The sequence below is a fragment of the Poecilia mexicana genome, unplaced genomic scaffold (assembly GCF_051168715.1).
Source record: "Poecilia mexicana isolate PSO_F unplaced genomic scaffold, ASM5116871v1 scaffold_5, whole genome shotgun sequence".
NCBI lineage: Eukaryota > Metazoa > Chordata > Actinopteri > Cyprinodontiformes > Poeciliidae > Poecilia > Poecilia mexicana.
This window is the reverse complement of record NW_028263374.1, coordinates 14,813,708-14,838,476: the sequence shown is the minus strand read 5'-3', so window position 1 is coordinate 14,838,476 and position 24,769 is coordinate 14,813,708. Positions and strand designations below refer to the sequence as shown.

At 36.7% G+C, this 24,769-nt stretch overlaps 2 protein-coding genes across 3 annotated transcripts in view; both read left to right on the top strand.

Annotated features, from left to right (window-relative positions):
- srgap3 (SLIT-ROBO Rho GTPase activating protein 3) overlaps positions 1-7,135 on the top strand; it is a 63,847-nt gene extending 56,712 nt beyond the window's left edge. Inside the window, exons 19-22 of the mRNA XM_014968034.2 lie at positions 685-865; positions 969-1,112; positions 1,205-1,523; positions 1,838-7,135. Coding sequence (XP_014823520.2) covers positions 685-865; positions 969-1,112; positions 1,205-1,523; positions 1,838-2,284 — 1,091 coding nt within the window. The 3' untranslated portion in view covers positions 2,285-7,135. The remainder of the gene's footprint in view (positions 1-684; positions 866-968; positions 1,113-1,204; positions 1,524-1,837) is intronic.
- Positions 7,136-16,218: 9,083 nt separating this feature from the next.
- rad18 (RAD18 E3 ubiquitin protein ligase) overlaps positions 16,219-24,769 on the top strand; it is a 32,614-nt gene continuing 24,063 nt past the window's right edge. The window contains exons 1-4 of one of the 2 annotated variants that reach the window (XM_088005592.1): positions 16,219-16,421; positions 18,771-18,849; positions 19,869-19,930; positions 20,706-20,776. In XM_088005592.1, the coding sequence (XP_087861718.1) occupies positions 16,371-16,421; positions 18,771-18,849; positions 19,869-19,930; positions 20,706-20,776 (263 nt within the window). In that variant the 5' untranslated portion in view covers positions 16,219-16,370. The remainder of the gene's footprint in view (positions 16,422-18,770; positions 18,850-19,868; positions 19,931-20,705; positions 20,777-24,769) is intronic. The other variant, XM_014968036.2, reaches the window with a different exon arrangement.

Sequence of the window (24,769 nt, the reverse complement as noted above, 5' to 3'; positions counted from 1 at the left end):
TAAAAATAAGATCAAAATAGACACATATTTTCTGCAATATGAAGTAAATTGTGCAATTTTATCAGACTTTCTTATGTTTGTAAAACAATATAGACAAATATGTTGGATTAAAGGAACACAAATGTGGAAAAAAAAAGCAAATTCGCTTGTTCAGTAATTGTGGTCTGATAACTAAATTGCACACAAACTGAAGTGAAGAAAAACTTGGATATTGCTCACCAATGTCAGTGCTTTTACAAATGTGTAACTATTTCATTAGAGTCAATGCACCTCACTCTGCCATGGATTCCTCCTTATAATAATCCAGATTTTCAGCATAAAGCCTGGACCATACATGCCCCATGAAAGGAGACAGGAGTGCACACTAGAAAAATAGAACTGTTGTGTTTTTGTCTTTGTTTGCATGGAAGACTTTGAAGAATAGATGTCCTGAACATGCCGTGATTTTCATTTTGAAATTATAAATTGCTCCTTGAGCAGTAAGAAGACTCTTGGCTGTGATAACAGAGTACGATTGGTTTGAAAACAGAGAAAAGAACCAAAATGGGGCAGAACTATGAATGGTACACATAGGCCAATTTTTGCCTCTTGGCTTAAAAAAAAAAAAAAGCCAGTATGTCTCTAATCATGTTGCTTCATTTTCTGAAAAATATCTCATGTAATTTTGCTCGTGTGTGTTTTCAGAGGTCGAACAAATTGAAGCCATTGCCAAGTTCGACTACACAGGACGCAGTCCCCGGGAGCTGTCCTTCAAGAAGGGAGCGTCTCTGCTTCTGTATCACAGGGCCTCTGAGGACTGGTGGGAGGGTCGTCACAACGGCGTGGACGGACTCATCCCCCATCAGTATATTGTTGTGCAAGACTTGTACGTAACAACGTCATCGGTTTTAGCAGTGGTTATGTTTGAAAAGGGATTTTGCAGGGCGTTGACGAAGGTCCGCTGAACAGATCTGACTCTGCTGTTTCAGGGACGATGCCTTCTCCGATAATCTCAGCCAGAAAGCAGACAGTGAAGCCAGCAGTGGACCGTTACTGGAGGGTTCCTCCAAAAATGACATCCCATCGCCGTGTGAGCAGCCGGCAGATTACAACTTCGGAGGAGTCATGGGGAGGTGACAAAAATATAAAAGCCACTTTTTAAGTTCTAACGGTCTGAAATATGCTGCAGTGTTTCTAATTGATTTGTCTGGCTTCTCCTCTCCAGGGTCAGGCTACGGTCAGACGGCGCTGCAGTCCCGCGCCGTCGTAGCGGCGGAGCGGAGACCCACAGCCCGACCAGAGTGCCCGACACTCCGCCGCGTGCCGCCGCCTGTCCCAGCAGTCCTCATAAAATATCCATTAGCAAGGCTCGCATGGAAAGTCCAGAAAAACGGCGTCTTGGCACTTTTGGTAGTGCAGGTAGTATTAACTATCCAGATAGGAAGGCCTATCCAGAGGGCCACCCACTGAGACCAGTGCCAGGGGCCACCCGCCACAGCAGCCTGGGGGACCACAAAACACTGGAGACCGAGGCCCTGGCTGAGGTAAGACTTTGTCCGTAACACATTTTTTACCTTGTAGCAACAAACTTTCATCTTCAGTAGCTTATTAGTGTTTGTACATGACGTTAACAAATCAAAATCTGGAAGGATGGCGTGCACCTGGGGTCTCTCTTAAAAAAAGAGAAATCAAGGGGTATGAATACTTTTCTGGACACTGTAGTAAACCTTTGTTGTTTTAATGTAAGTAGTGTGAATATGACCTGCAGTACATAAATTAAACTTAACAGAGTCCTTCTGTTTTTAAGGGGCTTTAAAACCGTCTTGAATATCAAATTTTCTCTCTGTCTCTTTTTCAGGACATTGAGAAGACCATGAGCACTGCACTCCACGAGCTGCGGGAGCTGGAGCGCCAGAACACCGTGAAGCAGGCCCCCGATGTGGTCCTGGACACCCTGGAGCCAATGAAGAACCCGGCGAGCTCAGAGCCCGGCAGCCCGCTTCACACCATCATGATCCGTGACCCGGACGCAGCCATGCGGCGCAGCAGCAGCTCCACCTCTGAGATGATGACCACCTTCAAGCCCGCCCTGTCCGCCCGGCTGGCCGGGGCCCAGCTGCGCCCGCCGGCCATGAGACCGGCACGCTCCGCTCCGACGCAGCACCGCTCGAGCAGCTCCAGCTCTTCGGGGGTTGGCAGTCCCGCCGTGACTCCCACTGAAAAACTGTTTCCCAGTAACAGCTCAGCTTCAGGGTCCAATGTGAATGTTTCAGGTGACGCCGGGGACAAGACTGGCGGCATGTAGCAGAGGTGGAATCTGTTCTAAAAGGGAGAAAAAGATGATGATCAAAACAAGAAAAATATTCCTTAAAGTAGAGAAAAGTATTGTCCTCACTGTACAGGAGTCTCCGGGTTACCATGGTGACAAAGCAGCAGACGATGCTGTAGGGGTTTAATGTCGTACAGCTCTTTGAAACTTGACCTACTGTGTAAAAGACTCTGTAAACTTCAGTTATACCTCAGCTTCAACAGAAATCTATGGCCATGCTCTCGTTTCAGAGATTTGTTGAAGGCCATTGAAGCAATACTTGAGTGGAAAAAAAAAAAAAAAAAAAAAATATATATATATATATATATATATATATATATATATATGATTTCCACTCGTGACATCCAGTCCAGCTGATGTTTTCCATCTCTCCTGTATGAAAACACGTCACGTGGACGAGTGTCAAACCACTAAAACACATCCTTTGTTTACCGTCCAGGGCTCAGACCTTATGTCTCTGCTGACAGGTGCATCTTGATAAATTAGAGTATCTTTAAAAATGCAATTTATCTTAATAATCGTTTGAAAAACTGAATCGTATTAATTCATTACACACAGAGGGATGAATTCATCACACACAGTTGTTTGTTTCTGTTCATTTCTTAGCGTGGTTGTGACATACAGCTCATAAAAACCCCAATGTTCAGTTTCTCACAAATTACAACATCACCTTTGGAAAAAAGATATATATTTTAATCCAGGAATATTATCCTGCTATAAAGTTAGTGAATATCCATTTTGGATCCCTCATTCTTCTTGATATTCATTGTAGCATTTGGGCCTGAAGAATTAGTTGGCTAATCAAGCAAGTGGTGCCTGGACTATCAAAGCAGGTATCCATACTTTCGGCAGGTTTCCAGTCCTGCTTGCAATTTGAATAATCAGATCTATAAAGTTTCTCAGCAGAGAGAAACGTGATGTGCTCCAAACTGCGTCACTTATCCACTTATCACCACTGACTGACAAAACCTCACACTGGGCCTCAAATAACTTAGTATGTTTCCTTCCATTACCTTTTCCTTCCACTTAACTTTCTAATAATATGCTTGGATACCTTTATCTTCTGTATTAATTAAATGGTATTGCATTCCCTCCTTCTGAAGGCTGGCTGCACTGCCTGTTGCCAAACTGTCCAAGATATTAATCTGAAGCTTGATTTTAAAGGATTGAACACATTGTTAAAAACATTTTATGCTTCACATGTAATATAAAATTTTTTTGAGAAACTAAAGTTCAGGTTTTTACTAGCTGTAAACCATAATTTTCAAAATGATAAAAAATTAACATTTCAAATGTATAACTTTGTGCGTAATGAACGTCTGTTGTACTTTCAATTCTCAAATGAAATTCAATTAATATATTTTCTTTTCAATGATGTTCTTAGTTATTGAGATGCACTTGTACAAACCTACCTAACATCGTTATGTTTTCTGGTTTTAGTACAAGAACAATGTGACACCAGGGTGACATTTATTTCTGCATGCGTGGAAAGGAGAACAAAGGGGAAACTTTGGATGGAGCTTGTTAACCATTGTAGAAACTTCTATATACTAATCACTATGATGGAAAAAATACAACAAGCTTAAAGTATCCAACATTTCTAGGGGGGGGGGAAGCCTTGTTATTTTTATAGGTTGGATTTAAAAATTGGCATGAGTGTGGCAACACTGCAGCAGATGAAGCATCTTGGCATGAAGAAACTTGACAAATCAGTGCCATGGTACTAGAACAAAATATTTTCCCCCCATAATGCATGGTTGGACAGAGCAGACTGAACACGGCCCTGTCCACGGTTTGTTCTCATTTGATGTATATGAAATCCAGAAAATGAACAAACCACCTAATGAAGGAATCCTGTAGGGAACTTGTACAGAATATAGAGCTAGTGATTTGTGTTTTATCGTGTACAGGTTAAAACAAAACAAAACAAAGATGGGGTGACCTGCGCTTAGATCTTAAAAAGACATTTGTATTATTTTCAGTAAATCACAAGGAAATTATTTGATAGTAAAATACAGTTTAGGTCTTCTACAATGTACTCTGTAATTAGAGTGTGTTTGGAAATAGCATTAAAGAGCAACGGCTGAATAAAGGATTTTTTTTGTTGTTTATGTTGCTTAAAATATTTTCTATCTTGACACCATTTTCATCTAGATTGTTACATATTAAAAGCTTATTTTATTTTATGTTTTTAGTTACCACATCTTTTTTTAAGGTTCTTTTTCAAATTTAAATTTCTACAGTAAAATCTAGTATGGAGGTCAAAATTTGCCAAAATTGATTAAATAAATAAATCATTAAATTGTTTCAGAATTGTATCAATAGTAAATTAAAAAAATGGAAAGAGCTACATTGATCATTTTAAACATGTGTAATTAAGAGTGTCCCAAATATATGTATTTTATAAAATAAAATAACTATCTCACTATTTATTGTTTTTTCATGGCTATTTGCTGTAGTGGTCAGAGCTACCATTGGTCCTGTTAAACTAATTAAAAAGGACTTACTCTGCAGGCTCACCAATCATATATATATGTGTGTGCGTGTGTGTGCGCGCGCGTGTGTGTGTGTGATTTTCTTTAAAATGGTATTTTATTTGGTATTAATTACTGCCTTTTAAATATTTGTAGACACATTTATTCATGTATTACATGTAATCATTTCCAATGTTATGTTTTCAGCTATAACCTATATATTACAAAAACATCTAATGATTTATTTATTTACTACTTTATAGCATTTTGGACCTCCATAATCCTGATAAATGTGAGAAGTTTCTATTTTTTTATAAATAGCATAGTCTGGTGTTAGCAGACTATGCTATTTACTTCAAGCCTTGTGTTTATTATTCCTGACAGTAATGCTCAGAGTTAACGCCACTCCAATTTTTCTATTGCTGGATTTGATCCACATCACAATATTTCAGTGTTTATATCTGCTGTAACTTCTGTCTTTTGACTCATGTAGTCCAGAGACCTTGTAACCTGCAACCCAAAGAGCCTGCTCAGTTCTGCATGTTTTGCGCTGTAATGCTCATGATATCAGACTCAGTGACTGTGTTGTGGTGCCCTTTCATGGTGAAATGCACAGATTGAGTCCATCTGGACTAAAAAGTTCCTTTTTTTTTGCAGGGTTGAAAATATTCAGTTGAATAAAATGTTGCTGCAGTTGCTTTAGTGAATGGGAAACAGTCCTAAAAGTGCCACAATTCAAAAAGTAAGTCATAAAAGAGATATATATCATTGTAATCATTTAGACTAAACTATACAGAGTAGATGACTAAATGTTCATTAATTTTTATGAAATAATGATGTAGTTGTGCTAATCATTAAGTAAGATATTTAAAGCTAATTTAATTATTTCAGTGTTATGGACAAGGTGATTGACCTGCAATGAAATTGGTCTGTAGGCTAATCAATTAAATGTTATTGTCTATTTGAAGAGCCCAGATAATGATTTTAATTATTTCATTAGAAACTGTAGAACAGGAAATATGGATTATGAGTTCAGATGCACAGTTTACTTATTATATAAATTCATTAATTAATTGTTTTTTAAATGCTTTTTACACATTCATACATACATACATATTTGATTCACAAATGATTTACTTGTTGGATTTTGGCACTTTTAGCTTTCCATAGATTTGGGTGATGATTACACCTAACTCAGATCCTAAACTGGGTAGTTATTTCACAGTTCGACCACAGATACACCATGCAGACTGAAAATATTTGCTGGATGTAAATTTCACTTTTCAACTCTCATAACAGGATGTATTGGTGTTTCTGTGGCGTTGTTGTCAAGAAGAATGATCTTCTAAAGCTAAACTCAATGGTGTTTCAAAGACACAAAGCGCCCTCTTCTGGTTCTTACTGGTATCACTCTGTGTAGTAAACCAGCTGTCAAGTCATCAAGGGCATGGTGGGAATTATCTGAATCTAATATGACGCTTAAACTGATCCAAGATGTTTTTATTGTTTTCATTTAATATTGTATTTCAGATCTTTTTAAATCCATGAGGAGAAGTTTCTTAAAGTATATGATTACATGAATGAAGCATATTTAACACTTTGTCTTTATTTATGTGTAAGTAGAACACAACATTTGAGTGCCTTTTGTGCACAATATAATTTTTTTATTAGAATTCAGCTTTTTATTCCTTTTTTTACTTTTATACTGTAATACGTTGCCTATTGGTTGCCATGTTATTTCAAAGTGACGTTTTCTTTTGTCCTACTTCTTATTGCTACTCAGCTATCAAGCCACAATGAATCATGGAGGATTCATTAAAAAACAAAACAAAACAAACAAAAAAAGCTCATCTAGACTTGTGTGAATCCAGGGTAAGCTGAAAAAAATAACTGCTGTAAACATGAACTACCAGTAAAAATTAAAAGATTAATCTTGAATGTTTCTTTTTTTTTTCTACTATTATTTACTCTGTGATCTGGCTGTGCTGAAGTTGAGCCATTAGCTCCTGTCCTTTTAAAGATAAGTTGTTGTGGTGTTGTTGGCAACGGCTGAAACGATTCAGACTTCTGTTGTGCGTTCGCTACAAGGCTCTCATTTTCCCTATACATGTGATGTGATGTACCTGTGGTTCAAAAAGATGGGCATCAGAGTCAAAGAGCAGAGCGAGGCCCCGTATGGGACTGGTGTGTGAACTACTGTCACACTGTTTTACCTTCTCCTTTACCTGTTTGTCTGGTGATGCTGTTTGTTGATGAGTGTCTGGTTGGTTGAAACCTGTAACGTAGTGTACTTGATCCCACTGACCGGATGTTGAAAACTCCTGTGTCGAAATAAAACCATAAACCTCTGTGATCTGTTTCTGACTGAGGGTCTTTTCTTTTTTTTGTGGATCTAGAAAATTAATTGGGTGCCAAAAGTCCTAGTGCTTAAAAGTTATGTTCAGTTGTCAAACAAAAAAACAACAAAATGTTCAAAAAAAATAAAAATACACACGTTAAATGTACATTATATAGTTTCACCTTTTGAATTGAATTATTAAAACAAATTACTATATTTTATTGTACTTCTAAGTTTAGTTTTTTATCACTTTCACCATTAACATTTAGATTATGGCAAAGGTAAAATGAATTATTTATTAATTGCTACATTTAAGGGAAGTTAGATATAAATGTCTTTGAACTCTGGTGCATCTCACATTAGTCATCTCTCCTAAATTAAGAATAGCCATTTGCTCTTTTAGCAATTTTGTGACCATTTTCAATTCCTCTTTTTCAAAAGTGGTCATGAAAGACTTCAGCCTTCAAGTTTCCAATCAGATCCATAAAATGCGTCTTCCCTCTATATTCTTCACACGAGATCTTCACATTGATAGAGGGGACATTATCCTTTAAAAAGAGCAAAGTTGTGCCAGGTCTTTGGTAAAGTATCCAGGCAGACTTTTACTTTTTTTAAGACTCCGATGTCTTCCATCTAATTCACTAGGAATGCTTTTAGTCATTTTTTTCCATCTATTATTGTCTTTCTTAAAGCCTCTTTCAGGATAACATTTTTTAGTCTTGGTCTAATATCTGCAGGATCTCCCAGCTAACTCTACTGACATAACTGTGTTTTCTTTTCTTTTCTTTTTCTAAGTTATTAAACTTTAATAAACTCTCATTAGAAATGCTTTTTGTTCTCCCTTTTCAAGCTTTGGTCTTCTGTGTAATGCATTTCCTAAGTGAATACACATTACAGCTGAAGATGGCACACAACCTGAATTCTTTATATAACTTCAGCATAGAGGCGTCTCCACATTTCCAAACTCATCTCATTCGCTGAACATGTGATTACAAGTAGCTTATTAAAAGTTCTAAAGTAACGATCACATTTAATTTTTTTTCATGTTGCCTCTGCAGAGTTTTGTGTCTTTGGAAAATTCAGACAAGTCAAACTTTTTTTTTTCATTCTCCTCTGATGTATTTTTAATATCACCCTAAAGAGAGATGAAACCACATTGCAAGAGTTTTTTTTTTTTTTTTTTTTTTTTTCAGAAACTGTGATCACTCTTGTCTAAAATTCTCATTATATTTATGTTCAAAACTATGTTTTGTAGTTCATCCTTTGGCCACATGATGGAGAAACTGCAACAGAGAAATGGTTCGTGACTATCAGCGTTAAACTGCTCGTCACTTTTCATTTTACTCTTTAAAGGTTCGCTGAAAGCGAGGTGGATATGGCTATACCTTCAGTTTTGCAACAGCATTTGCATAAATTAACTGATTACATCTCTGTGTGGAATTGGCTTTCTAATCTATTGGAAAAGAGCCTCACACCAGCAGAGCAGGGCATAAACAAAATTCAATTTGTTCCACCTGAGAAACAGCTGCTCAACAGGAACATGTAAAACAAGCATCTGGGTTCACATTTTTCATCAGCCTGGAAGGTATTTCACTGAAGGGTCTTACGCAATCATATTCTCAAAAGTCCTGTGCATTAAATATATGTGAAATTGTAGAGTCAGACTTTAATATTATATCAGTGTGTTAAAGAGGTTGCACCCACACACACAGATTCGCAGTTAAAATGTTTTTTTTGTTTTTTTATCAGGAAAACAATCCAATCTGTGTTGTTTTTTTGTCAGATATTTCTAGACGGTGCTGTTACAGGTGTTCATCAACAAATTGTTGTGCTTTCCTATTAAAGTGGAACTGCCTCAAAAGTCTCATTTTTATAACAGAAACATATTAGCTTAGATAAACACTAGAAGAACTTATTTTGATGCAATTATTTTCACAAATGTTTTTAATTGTTCTTGTGGTCAACCAGAAAAAGTGAGAAATAAGAAAAATAAGTTACAAAGTTCTCTCTGATGGCTTAATTGAGGATATATTTCATTGTAATTAATGCACAAAGGAAAGTCAGGACATCAATAACACGTTAACGCTTTCCAAGAGTCAAAGAACCAGCAAAATTATTATAGCTTCTTGTTTGAGCCTTCAGTGGCTCTTTGTTCCTCTCCGGTTTAAATATCTTGAGGACTAATATTAAACCTTGGAAGATTTATTAGAATTTTTTATTATTCAGAGTTACAATGATGCAAATGGTTCTCTCTTAATTTAGAAACTTGTACTTTTTAGAAAACTATCGTTTTTTTCAGAGTTTGGACTGAAATTACTTGTTTTCATTGGATACTTGACATGCTGGGATCAAAGCAGAGACTCTCCAGACGATAGTCTAGGTAAAAAAAGTCAAAATTAGATTTTTTTTCTCATATTTAGAAGTCTCGGGGTATCAAACAAAGATCTGAGTGGAATCCAGTCCAGCAGACGCTGCACTGAGAACAATGGACGTATCTTTGATGTGTTCCAATGTTAAGCTTCTGTTTATGCGCATATTTGAATCAAATTGCTCCGTGGCAATGCATTTAGCCAAACTCCATCAAAAGGTTTTCAAGGTCACTGAAGAATGGCAAAAGCTCCAAATTCTGTGACATTTCCAGTCATGCCTGAATCTTTGAAGTGCAGCGGTGCAGCAGGTCCTGTTCATACTGCATGCATAATAAACTAAGCTTGAGGACAGTAAGTCACAGACAAGTTGGCGTGTGTCGTCACTGTTGTGCAAACTTTCAGCCAGAGAAGGAAACATACAATATGCTACGTACGGCACAAGATGAGCTCAAATATTTATAAGGATTAAACTGCATGGAAGACACTCATGGTGTATAGGCAGCGCAGAATACAGAAACACTGTGTGACATCATGACACAGCTGGACTGAGGCACAGATTTTTGGCCATGATGATAAAATTATACATTTTATTCTGTTTCGTAACTGTTTTCCTTTAGGACTTATTTCAACTCTTGCTTTATTCTTGTAATGTTCAAACTTTCCTAACCTTCAAGCGGTGGGCAGAGCTTTTGTATAAAGAAGAAAAAAACTCAAGCAGCATAATCATTTTCTCAGAATTCACTGATGTGGCAGCTGACAAGCTTCATTTGGTTCAGCACGGCTAAATCTTCATGGCCAATTGGAATATAAGATCAGAACCTTGCAAACGTCATCAAGCTCTTTCAGACCTAATATATATATATATATATATATATATATATATATATATATATATATTTATCCAACTTTCATACTTCAGTTGTAGTCATAAATGAATTCCAGAGTTCATGTATTTCAGTAACTTATTTCACAAAGTGTAACAAATCAGATTCATTTGACAGACTTGTTTCAAGTCTTTATTTCAGTTAATCTGAAATAAAAATATAACATCAGACCAATAAAAACAATAACACTCACCATAAAGACAGGTGAGCTTAATGAAAAGTATGTTTACTACCTGCCCGAAGGCTATTTTCAAAAGGTACTTCTATTGAATATGACTATAAAATAAAAAGTCATATAACATGACAAACTAAGGAAAAGGAACGTGTATAGTTCTCATTCCACAGCATCTTTAAATACAAGGCTGCAATGCTACTATTTCTTACTTCTGACTTCATCTGTTTTCTCTAATTCTCCATGTTGGCCACCATTGTTAAGATGCCAAGCAGGTTTGGCCTTGTGCACTGGGCAACACAGGGTTAGATGACTCAGTGCTAAGGGTCTCATTAGATACAGACAGACCAGTCGGGAAGAAACAATAGCATACCGCTGATAAGGCCAAGCACGGTACCGGACTGTGACACCTTGTCAAGCAAACTCGACTATTAAATCATGGACTGAATTTGAAGCATGACAATACCACATTTCAGCTTTTTAGTATCCATGTTTGCAGTTCTGATAAATTCTTAATGTTTTGCTGCCTGTGTTGTGATTCGACAGAGTTACTTTCCCATATCTAAAAATCAGCACAAATGCTGTTGCACAGCAGCTACATGGTCAGGTAAAAAAAAAAGAAAAAAAAAAACCAATGCTGTGCAAAAAACATTCCATGTTATATTCTTATGGATGGTTGGCTCCACATCAAGATAATACACGTGGGTGTAGAAAACCTTAACAAGGTTTCTTATTAATATCTCAGTCATGCCTTGTTCGTAGATAGAATAAAGAACAAATGTCTGGCAACAAACGTAACAGAAATTGGACAATTGGTCAATAAATCTTCCAGAATAAATAGAAGGAAAAAAAACAAAAACAAAAAACAAACAAACATATGCACTTATAGTAAGAGTAATGCAATTGAATGAATGATTTTTTTTTTTTTTTTTTTTGTATATCACGTTTCTTGCCAGTGGGACTTTGTATCTCCTGTCTGATGGGAGGAGACTGAGTGATGGAGGGGATAAGAGGGCTCCTCTGTGATCCACACAGCGCTCATACTGATCGGACAGTTTGTGATGAATCACTTATTTTACTGGCTTGATTTGTTATGCATGAGAATTTTGTTTTCTGTGTGCTAATGATAGAGTTGTACAAAGATGTGATCTGTGAACATATATCACATCAGACAAAAAGAAAAAAGTAAGGACATAGTATATAGACTTAAAAAAGTTGTGACTCAGGTACAAAACTACTGAACGTACACACACACCGTGCATTTGGAATTAAAGGTGGTCTTTATTTTTATTCATCATCTATTCTTTATAAGTACAAACTTTTAAAAATCCACTGGATTGGTTTTAGACTTTGTCTAAGTTTGCATGAATGCCACAATTTAAAGAAAATGCTTCAAGGAGTCACAGGTTTAATAAATTAAAATAAAAAGTAAGCATAAAATTTATATCCCGATCAGATTAAGCACTCCGCCAGTTTCCCTTTTTAAGGATTGACCTCCACATAGACCAAAAGGATTCCACTCTACAGTCTTTTTTTTTTTCTTTTTTTTTTTGGAAAGTGCATTATCCAACCACACAGTCACTGGTCTGGATCATTGTAATCTTATTTTCCAATTGAATAAACAGAGACTTGAAAACAAACAAAAAAAGGTATAATAATAAAATCATCAAAATACCAAAAGACATTAAATGAGGCATTTTGAACTGGTAAACACACAGGGTCAACGCTACAAAAACTGTTTGGAAACTCTGGACTGGCAAATTTATTGAAGAATACTTGGAAATGGGTTTAATCTGTAACACAATACCAGTAAATTTGCAACCTGGAGTCTAATCACACAGGAATTCAACACATTATGTCATCTAGCTAATATAAGTCTGCTTGGCTGAGTAACCAATGGATAAACACTCCTATTGTCCAAACCCATCAGTGTCTCTACAGGCCAATGAAAATAAACAGAGGCTGGTCAGACTCCAGCTCAAACGCTGAAGCAAAGCGGTTTTTTGCTGAGTTTATGTGATGTGACTGAATATGGCGTTTTTAAAGCTTTAATTTGACTTCCGCAAGCCTTTGTCTCATCACAAAAGCTTGGAAGAGACTTGGATGGATACATTTAAAATTGAATCATGGTTATAGTTAGAAGAGTCTTTGTCTCCTCCATGAAGTGCTTTTCCAGAATACAAGTGACATTTCTATGGTCATAGCTGTACATTTCAGTTTTACTTGAAAGTCAGGGAAGGGAAGGCAAGTTCGGCTGGATTCGCATACAGAGTAACTGAAAGCTTTTTAATGGAAAAAAAAACACAATGGACAGACAAAACAACCTCCCCTGCCCTCCCCACATACACCCAAACACACACGAAATAGATGTAAAGCATGTTATGCGCATTAAAAACAAAGCATCTTATAAAAGAAAATGGAAGTTAGACATAATCACATAAAGGAAAGAAAAATCTGAATGATAAAATTTCCATCCAGTCTAAGGTCAGTTGAAATGATGAAGCTGCCCTGAAAGTAGACTAATGCTGGAATTTTATTTTTTTTTTTACATTGCTGTCGTACTGTAATTCTACATAAAGAAAAATAATGCATAGTATTAAATATAATAATAATAATAATAATAATAATAATAATAATAATAATAATAATAATAATAATAATAATAATAATAATAATAATAATAATGTGTATTTAGTAAAAGACAGCACGTTATTGTATCCATTCACCACTTTCAGTCCCATTTTGTCTGATAAATGCCGAACAACTGTACCAACGGTCAGTGAGTGATGCAGTGCTTCTCCCTGAAGGCTAAATAATTGGTTCAGAGTTGCTGCAGGCGTATTCCTCAGTGCTGACAGCGTGACAGAGATCTTGTAGGTCTGACTATGAAGGGGATGTGCAGGAGTGAGAGTGCTTTCCTTCATGAAAAGTGACTGACATATGAAGAGGTTTACATCCTAATGCTTAGTGGTGTTTTTGTGTGTTTAGTTTCTTATTTGAGCTATTTAGTTTAACATGATGCCTAAAATTCTCAAGTATTTTTACAGGAAGTTAGGAGTTTTATAAGTATTTTAATTCTGCTTTATGTAAGTATTAATGAGAAACAGAATATATTTTTATGTTTTCACAGACAACTGTTACTGTAAAACCAAATGCTACCTCTCACTCAAACACTTTACTTTTGGTCTATTCTAAGGTTTTATAAATGTACCTTCTGGTAAATGTCTACACCATCCAAAAATATGCTCACCTCACAAGCAGAAGCACGGAAACATTGAACTACAAATAACAATGGTGACAAGATTTTACAGGTGATTCATAGTTCTTCACAGTCATTCTCATGAAGGACACTGAGAATTAAAAAGCCACTTTAAATCCAACTCAAGCATTGAAAACAACTGACTCCATAAATCAAACAGAGAAAGTCTAAGTGCCTTGTTAAGGATACATGATCAATGAAAGTGGAGTCAGTAAGGCCAACACAAGCTAAAAAGTGTCAGTAAGCAGTTGGACCACATCGGCTCTTTTTTCCCCTCACAGCTAATTGGTGAAATCAAAGAACCGATGCAGGGATTTCACAGTCAAGGTCAGCATTTTATCTGATGGCTCAGTACTTACAAAGCAATAAACTTAATCTAGCCGTTCTGCAAAGTCCACTTAAGCTTATCTTAAAAAGTCTCATTATTTTTATAGAAATGATTTAATGCCTTTCAGCGCTGTACGTGACTGAAGAAAAAAAGAAGATATTTTAGACTGAAACATCAGGTCAGGGTGATGTATTTATAATGATGTATAAACATCAGAGTTGTACGCATGGCTCAACCCTGATGTCATGATGCTGAAAGTTTTGACCCAAATGGAGAACTACACTCACGACCCAGAATTAAGAAGCTGGGAAGTTTATTTAGAGATTGGTAGATATTAAGAGGCGCTTCTGGATCCAGGCTTCTGTGACATCTGAAGAGGACAGATTAGAGTCAGGAAGCAGATGAATGGATGAAAGTTTTAACTAATTAAGTTGGAGAGCTTAGTTTCTAGGATAGGTCTCTGGAGAAAAGGAGGGTGGAGATTCCTGACAATTACTGGTTGAGCGAGGTGTGAGAGGAAGATGACTTAAGAGATGTCATAAGAGAACAAGCAGGCAGGTAGTTGTTTTTAGATAATAGAGCAGCACTGGAGGTCCAATCACATGTGAGGATGACTTCCTCAGAAGATCTTGATGATTGGAATCAGAGATGACTGATTAAAGCAATGACTTCAATAACCAAGGACACAGTGAACTCAGACAGTGAATCAAGAATTAGTCTCGCAAAAATAACCATGTAGTGCACTGACTAACCGAAAATCTCTTGGCTTGACCTCACCAGTAAGAATGACCATCAGGCAAATACTGGTTTCCCAGCTGCTCCTTAACGGTGGCTCAGGGGCTACGAGTTTGTTCTCGCACTGGTCGGAGGAGGGGTTTTGCAGCTGGAAACAAACTTCACAGTCAAACAGTCAAAGATATCTGCATAGATCATTTGGATTTATCATGTTGTCTAACCTCATTCGTGAATGAGACCCCAAAATGCTTGGAAATCTGTCTCCCACTTCGGTCAGCAGCTCAGTCATAAACCATGGCTGAGTTATCAGTCTTAGGAGGGGATTTTTTACCCTGGCAGTTTCACACTTTGTTGAGAACTACCAGGATGTCTCAGTTCAATAAGGCATGTAGGAATCCACCAAAAAAACTAAGATCCAACTCAACTCCAGTTTTTTATGTTAGCAAAAAGTTGGTTTATTTAAATTTGCTAGAGCATTTTACAGGTTAAGAGAGAAACTGATTTAATGACTTTTCCAGATCCAGAAAGGGGAACTTGAGACAACTCCTAAAGTCATGGAAGCATAGAATATGTTTTTGATGGTCAGCTTGGAACTTGTTTCATCACATGCTTTATACTTCTATTTCATTTTAATGTCATCCAGGTTCAGCTGTCTCTTTAACAAATCAAATGAGAGTATGAATGCTGTCACAACATGGCCAGCAATCAAATTCAGTGGCTCTGGAATACAACATTTCCATCCTCAGACATTCAGATTGGGCTCGGAAATGACATCCCTTCTGTTTTTTAACCCAACAGAATCAATGAAGTTTTGCTGTTAGAGCATTATGATGAATGGCTCATATAACAATCCCTCATAAAAAAGAAAAAAAAAAAGAAAAAGGATATTATCAAGGTAAAATGGGTAAAAAGAAAAGTCATAATGGTTCTCCATTATGACTAGTGAAACTGAGTAAAAAAATCAGTAATAATAGCAGATTCTTAAATAACAATTAAAGAACTACAAACCTCAAACTCGTCGCAGGGAAAATTTCACATTACTAATCATCCTAAACTCATGTTATGCTATGTTGATGCATAACACTCTATGGCACTGGCTTCGGCAGGTGAGTTAATTGTCACAGCAAGTGATACCAACATTACAATAGCTAAATTTATAGAATAGGCAACGTAAATTGCACTTTCACAGTCCTATAATTGAACTGCTGATCTCGTGTTCAAATCTTGCATTAAGATATTGAATAATATGTTAACCCAGGGAGCCCGTTCCGAAATACAAAAACGTGTAAAATATAAAACTGAGTTTGATGAGTATCAACTGGGTGTGTGGCGTTTTTCTGTGAATTTGAGATGCCCCACTGGCCGTGAATGTAGCACCAGTGGCGGAAGTTGTTTATTGACGTCAGTTTGCGTCTCTCAGGGCGGGAGCTTGTCGAACGAAAACAGTAGAAGAGCTAACTTTCTTAAATCTTTCCCGAGAACTATATAATTTCTCACAGAGAGATGGCCCAGCACATTGAAGAGGATTTGCCGCTCAGTCTTGCGTGTTTAAAAGTAAGTCAAGGCGTTGTCTGTGCTGATATATTCGTGTTTTGATTTCAAAACTAGCCGTATTAGCTGTGTACCCTCTCAGAACGTTAGGTTTATTAAGCAATTCGACGAAGAAGAAGAAGAAAAAAACCAACTAATAAACAAACAAAACAAACAACAACAAAAAAAACATTAAAAATCTCCAAAACATTTCCGCTCAGATGTTTGGTTCTAGAAGTAACCAATCAGTAATAATTGATATTTTGTTAGCCTATATTCATAACGACAGCGCGTTAATGTTGACATAAATCACAGTTCATGTATTTACTTTAACGGCTATTAACGTTCATTTTTGAAACAGCATAAAACCTAACGCTGACGTGACTGAACAGTTATCAAGAGAATGCTAACGATCGATGTTTTTCAATTTAGGTTATTTCACAACAAACGCCGATGAAACAAACAAATCTTATAATGTAATTGAATTCAGATCCACTCGTTTCATTCCAATGCAGCCTTATAATAAGATTCAGCACCATTTCCATATAGTTCACTTCTACCCAAGTTTTTACATAATACAGTCAAACCATGATTTAAAAAAGTGATTTTTATGGCAATTCCCACCCATTAAAAACACTGGAATTACAGAAAAAACACAAAAAGCATGTGAGCCCGGTAACATTTTTGAAGAGGTTTTGTTTCATTTGTGAAACTCTGATGTCAATTACTGCTGACATTTTATATTTTAGTTTCAAACAGTTCAATGTTAAATTTAATAATTTTAAATATTGTTATATGAGCCAAAACGTGTCTTGTTGATTGTCAGCCTAAGGACAAAAATACTTTATTCAGTTGTGGAACTGTAAAAAAAAAAAAATGCTATTTGACAGAAATTGGATGTTTCAATTTGGTGCACTTGATGAGCTGCCTTAAGGATTTCAGCCACCTTGCAATGTGTAACTCTAAAATGCTTATTGTTTTTGCAAGTATGCTTTGAAAAGAACAAATAATTTCATAACATTTTCAGAGTTTTTAGTGTAAAAAAGTTTGGGATGGCCATTGAACCTACGAATAAATAGGGTTTGGGGCTTTAATTTATGACTGTTTTCCATCAGCCACATTTATCAAAACCTTTTTGTTCGCACTCTGAATCTTAACTGATAAGAAGTGGAGGTTTTCCTATGATGAGTTATGCATCTAGAGCTCCACCAGCTTTTGGTAAACGAGGCACAGTGAGCTTGTGTTTTGTTGGAGATTTCTTCCAGTTGAAAGGCAGTGCCTCCTCCCCACTGGTGTCTCATGCACCTGATGCTGAATTGCTGCACAGTCAGTGACTTAAGGCAATCAACTTGACCCTCTTCCAGATAACATTTAATCAATTTGCACTGTGTGATAAAACAATCTGATTTTACTGTACAGTAATTAGGATGTGGTTGGATCTGAATGCAATTATGTGAATGGATTTAATAAAATCAGCCGGATTGATTTTTTTAACCCAAATTTGGACCAGTGTTCATGTTGTATAACTGGACGTGCATTGGATGTGTTTGCCAGGTGAAGTGGTTTGAGTTGAGATGTCATCTCTTGTAATTGTACGCTATGTAAATAAATCTAAGTTGTGGTTTTTAATTTGTTAATTATTTGAATTAATTCTCTTAATCCATCACTAACTTCAAGTTACTCCACAGGAGGATGTTTTGATTTCATACAGCTGTTTTTGCGTGAACTGAAACGGTTTTAATTTTTAAGTAAATATTAGTGATTTATTATACATTAAATTAGCCATCAAGTAAAGTAATACCTTTTCGACATTTACATAAAAATGTATAAATCCATCTTGTAGTGACAGAAAGGGTCCCACACAGTCCGAATATTTTTCTCTGCTCATTAAGTTTATCGAAACTCAAATCTTCCGCCTTTTTCAGTCGCTAACACATCAGCAAATCAATATTGGCCTGACAAGAGCTTGAAGCAGGGTTTAACTTTTCAAGGGTGTTTATTACAGGCATGATTGTTTATATGCAGCTGCAGCAGCAGCAGCAATTGGCAAACACCTGGTGGAACTGTGCGCCTGTTTATGTTAAAAAACAAAGTATTTCTCAATCCAACCCTCTTAAGAACAGTTATACACAGCGTAATGGTTGTTGTGATGACATGTCAGAAAGAGTCGGAGCTTCTTAAGCAAACCGAGGCCAATTTAAAAACATCAAATTGTGAAATCTAATGTCTTCCAAGTTACGTTTGATGTGTGTAGGATATAACAACTGAAGGTAACATAGTTACTTGACTGTGTTATGCAATGACTTTATCTGCCTGGAAAATGCTTCATCTTATTTACCCCATTAATCACGACTTTGATGTTTTTGTCCACAGACGGTTGATACCCTGCTACGTTGTCCAATTTGCTTTGATTTCCTCAACATTACAATGATGACTAAGTGCTCGCACAATTGTAAGTCTTATGCCGAATCTGAAAAATGTGGATATTAGTGCAACTTGAAACATTCTTAATAGCATTTTAATTGGATCCTTGGGCCTTTTTTGGAGCACTGGCTTAGAGAAGTAAATTGGAAGGGAGTAGCCTTACTTTGTTCATTTAGTTTCACTTCACGACAATAAGTCAAATCAGTCACTTCTGGTTTACCTTTGTTATTATTGTTGCCCACAAAACACTGGCATTCATAGTGAAAATGTTTATAAAGTCCTAATATAAACAATCTATAAGTTCACTATCATAATTTTGAACATAAAGCAACCTTTCATTTGACTGTATTTGCACAGTGGGGAAAAAGTGACATAAAACATCACCGGTGATACACTTGTCGGCAGTCCTGCTGTACAGCTCGCCTTTTGCAGATGCAGCTGCATTCAGTCTTCTGCTATAACTGTGGAGCAAACAAAGATGGGGCTCATTGACCATTCCTCTATGCTCCGTCTCCCAGCAGCTCCTGCTCATGCTGTGACACACTTTTTATCTGAATGACTCACTGCACTATAATTAGGTTTGAAGCACCAAACGCTGAAGGGGGAGACACGTCACTGTCTGTCATAGAGATGCTCCCATTTTCTAGCATCTTGTCTGACAAAGGTCAGACAAAACCAGAGTTGGAAAAGCACAACAGGACAGGAGGGTTTGCTGTCTGGGAAAAACAGACAGGTGACCAGATGTTTATTGTCCAAATCAGAAAGTCCTTTTCTGCAACAAATTCAGCTACTATGCTGAATGCTATGCTGCTATGCTACTTTCCTCAGCTACTGTGCTGAAATGTTTGAGTCTCTGTGTTGCACAACAACACAGAGAAAACGACTCAAACAGAACAAAAAACTATATATATATATATATATATATATATATATATATATATATATATATAATTTTTCTTTTACCTATATTAATTGAAACAATTTAAACAAAAGTGGATCTATTTGCTTTTAGAATAAGTACAGGTCTGTTTGTTTTTCATTTTCCAGTTTGCTCTTTGTGCATCAGAAAGTTTTTGTCCTACAAGCTGCTCTGTCCAGTTTGCAACTCGGTAAGTATCGACACGAATTAGACATTTTGTCAGTTACGTGCATCGCAATAAATTTAAATATATTCGAATACTTCATTTAATTCATTAATTTGATTCAGGAAGTGAAACTGAGTAATAACCCAGATTTATTCGACAGTCACTCATTTCAATCACTTCTTTCTCTTAATCTTGTCGTTACGGGGGATTTCTAGTTTGTTCAATCAACAGTCTTTGAGACCCGTTGAATGAAGGGTACGCCACAGAATGCGAACGCTAATGAAGTGCACTGTTCAGAGTGCTGCATGCAGACATATTAATGGAAAGTTGAACTGAGGGGAAAACGTGGTAGGAAAAAATGCACAAGCATGAGGAATAACTACAGCCTTGAGAAGATTGCGATGCAAAGCTTGTTCAAAAAAAAAAAAAATGTGAAGAAGATTCACAACGTGGAGACAGCGCTTCAGGAGCCACTAGATGAAAGTAAATTTGCATTTCATTTGGAATCAAGGTCTCAGAGGTGGAAGGTAGGATGGAGAGACCCTGAATCCTCGTTGTTTGAGGTTCAGCGCGTAGCTTCCACAGTGATCATAATGAGCATCAAAATGATGGAAAAGAAAAGGACTTGACGTATATCACTCTGTGTAATGAATCCATATAATGAGTTTCACTTTTTTGATTTAAATTAAAGAAATAAATGCAACTTTTAAGTTGTCCTAATTTTCTATGAGTGAAATATCAAAATTGTAACTCCAATAATGACGTGTTTTTAATGCTGCATTTTTCATCTCTCTTTTAGCAAATGACAGAACAGGACTTACGAAACAACCGCCTGTTGGATGACTTGGTCGTTAACTTTCAAGCTGCGAGGTGAGGAACCGCTTGTGTCAAATAGTAACTGTCACGTCTAGAGAAAGATGAAGCTTTCTTTGCAACTAAAACTGCAGGGTTGCACACAGCATCGTCAAAGTAAATTATTCTTTCCTGTTTTTTTTAGTGTTTTTTTCTCTGACAGAGCCTGCTCAGTTAGGGAGCAAGGATCAAAACAATGCATATTGTTTCAGCCAGACGTGGCTTAGTTCTTTATTTCTGGAGAGATTTATTTTACTTCTTCCTTCGGAGGGGTGGGTAACCGGTGGGCTAGCTCAGATTAGGGGACACTCACCCACTGGATGGGAGGAGAGAACAATGGAGCAAAGCTAAGCTTATTCAACTATATATATATATATATATATATATATATATATATATATATATATATATATATATATATATATATATATATAAATATAAATTTGCTTTAAAATTCCCCTGTCATCAGTTCCCGTCATTCAAAATGTTTGTGGAGTCGGTGTGTGTCAAGAGTCACTTCTTTAGAGGCAAGCTAGCAGAAATACCAGCAGCAGAGCAGGAAATCAGGCTGACTTTACTGCCAACGTGAATGCATTGCCTCAATATGTCTTCTATTTGTTTTTAATGCTTCTAAAACCTGGGAGGAAAAATGATTGCCATGGTGATTTCATGGAATTACACAGTTATTGATGGGATGTCTCGGTGTCTCCCCAAGGTACCAGCACTTTAGGAAATAAAAGCTGTTATTGGTTTTGTGTAATCTTTGTAATTTGTTTGTAAATCCATTGGGAATTTGTTCCCCTCAGCTGAGGTCATGTTGTCATGTTCTGTGTAATATACCTTTACACACACTTGAGTGTTTTGTAGATTTATTTTTGTTTTTTATTACATCAGGGTACAAACAGTGGTAGCAGTGTCCGAGCTGGGTTACAGGAAGCTCTGCAGTTCTTTTAAAGTCGAGTTTTTCCCAAGTGGTGTGTAGACGGTGTAAGGAGAAAGAAAAAAAATAGCCTGAGACCAGATCGTCTTGTTATAGTTGACACCTGCCTCATGGGTGCAGCTTTCCACCTGCTTTCATTCACTGCCTGTCATGGACAAACTGATAAATGCTGGCCTGCTTACATGCAGTGTGACATTATGAGCACAAAAGTAAAGTTGTTTCCAGCAACATAAGGCCTGATGTTGATGTTATTCTTCAGGTTTAAGATCATAAATTATTTTTTACTAGAAATAAAACAAATGACTCGTCTTATTTCGACTGGATGAGCTCACAAATGAGCTCTTCTCTCTTGAGGGGGAGGAATTCTCATACTGATCTTTGAAACTGTGTCTTTAATATTGTCTTCACTGTTTTGGCTGAACGGCTGACAGAACGCTTGAGTGCTATTATCTGTCAATAAGCTGCAATATTCGTCTCCTCCATCAATCATGTCACACCATCGACGCGATGAAGGGTTTCACCGCCAACAGCAGAACCTCTGATCGTCATCGCTGTTATGAATAAGTGGGTTACGCTGCCGTTCTTTGCTCCAGAGTTTAATTTCCTGTTGTCCGGCTCTGGGCATCTGCGAGGGGAAATTTCTTGTAAGTGGCCCAGTCGTAATAAAGTGCTGTTTTTATGTAGACATAGTTCTAGATCGGTATTATAATATGATGTGGCTTTCAGACCCTGTAACCGAGAGCGCTTTTATTTATTTCATTCTCCTCATTCTTATGTTTGAGGAAAAGAGACAAAAGACAAAACTGAAAATAATGTAATGGCACCAAAATATTCAAAACTTAAAAAAAAAAAAGAGGAAAAGTGTTCATCCATCCTTTCTTCCTTCCTGGATTTTGGTGGGGCTTGTAGATACCTCTTGTGGTCATCGGGCAAGAGACTGGGTACACCCTGAACATCATAAAAACGATAAATAAATAATAACAAAATCTCTCCATTGGTACAGCATAATTGATTCAAACAGAGTTATTATCTGTATTATTTTAGTCAAAAGTTAAAATGTACAGAAAGATCCTGAAAAGTAACAACTCCAAGTGGGAAAGTCGGCGGGTTTCTCACCTATTCAGAGCGTCCGATCTCATCTAACCTCGCAAGCTAAGCAGAGTCTGACTTCTTTTTTTAAATGCTTGAACATTAGACCATGTGGGAACGCCAGGTGCTGAAAGCGTACACGGTTTGGGGCCACACTGCCCTTTCTATGGGTTCTAGTTTTTGCCTGCAGTAGGAACCCATCAGTGCAGAACATGTTTTAGGACAATTATTTCAAACACCTGTTTTGTGGAGTTGTATATGTTCAGGGATCGGCCTCTCAGTGTGAAAATACTGCATTAGGTAGTTTTTGGATGATGACCATAATTTACTGGCATTAAAGCAGAAGCCGAACAGTCAGCGGCTACCACAGTGGTTCATTAATACATAGCTATAGCTACCACTCATCATACAGTCTCTCCTCATATTAGTTTACTTGTAAACTGGTTTTGAACTTTGCTGGTAAATGTGTTTAATTTCCACCAAACTTAACTAATTGAGGCACTTTTAAGATGTATTTAAGCCTACTGTCTCTACACACTTACCAATGTGTAGACAGTTTAAGTTGAGTTGAAGTTTTATCGATTAATTTTTTTTTTTTACATCTATTTTTGCATCCGTATAGAGATTCCTAATAGAAATGAAAGGACTAGAGCAGACAGTCGGCCAATTTGCTCTGAAGTTGCCATTTTTTAAATCAGAATTGTGCAAGTTTCTGCTCGCTAAGAGATGAGGTTTTCTCAAATGCATTTTATAAAACATATTTTTCTGAAACGTTCATGATGCACTTGTAATTTACGGCAATTATTCCGCACTGCACACTCAGAAGAATCGGTTTGGTTGTGAGTGAAAAACTTAAATGTTCAGTTGTTGCTGTCGAGGGAAAACTTGATTCACGTCTGACAATTTGACTTGTTTTCTTTCTTTTTTTGATTTTTGATTTCTGCCCCTATAAGGGCAATTGTATAATTTAACAGCAGGTTGCAGACACTGCAGATACTTCTGAGCTTCATGCTCTCCTTTCTGCTGCTCACTAATGAATTATAGATGTGGTCATATTTTATCAGGAAAGAAATGAGTTGAGGCTGATCTAAACATAGATTACATTTTTAATAAGTTCACATCATATTTAAGATCATTTATTTCAAAAAAACATGGATTACCTGGTCTCCACCACAGTCATATTAATAAATGAAAAAAACAAAAAAAACATACTACCTTGTTAAAAATTCCAAAAAGTTGTAAAATGTATTAATTTGTCTTCAGTCTTCACAGTAGCAAAATAATGTAATTGAAGTTGTGTTTATTTAAAAAAAAAAAATTAAAGTTTAGCAAATAAAGTGAAAATGTGATGCCTCTGGTAGATTTTGATTTAAAATTATTTTTATTCCAACAGGAATTTTTACTGATGAGACGCCTATCTCTGAAAATATAAAGCTAAAAGCGGTATCAATTTTGAAGACAGTAAATTGTTTGTTCTTTTTAGTTTTACATGTTTAAAAATGGATTGTAGTTGTTTGTGCCCTTAACGACACATCAGCAATAACATCATCGGCCTTTAAGTGTCATTGAGACTGTAGTTTAACGAACTGATGTTTTCTGACGCTACGAAGGAACAGCCTTTGGTGTTTGAGCACTAAACTGAGTAAATACAATGCTGCATAACTTTTAAGTGATTTATAGTTTTTATGGTTAAAAACACAACTGGTAACAGTGAATTCATCATTAGATGTACTGCAGGGAGGTATGAAAGGAATTTATAAGATTAACAACTAATCACTCATTTTGATTTTGGTTTCTGTTGTGACTGTTGTAGACTCTACCTGTCTGTGTGTGTGAAGTGTTAAGGATGAATGCTACCAGGAAAAGTGTCAGGGGAGGAGCCTGTTCCCCCCATCACACTGGTTGTGTGTGTGTGTGTGTGTGTGTGTGTGTGTGTGTGTGTGTGCGCCTGTCTCTGGTAACACACATGCGTGAGCATGAAC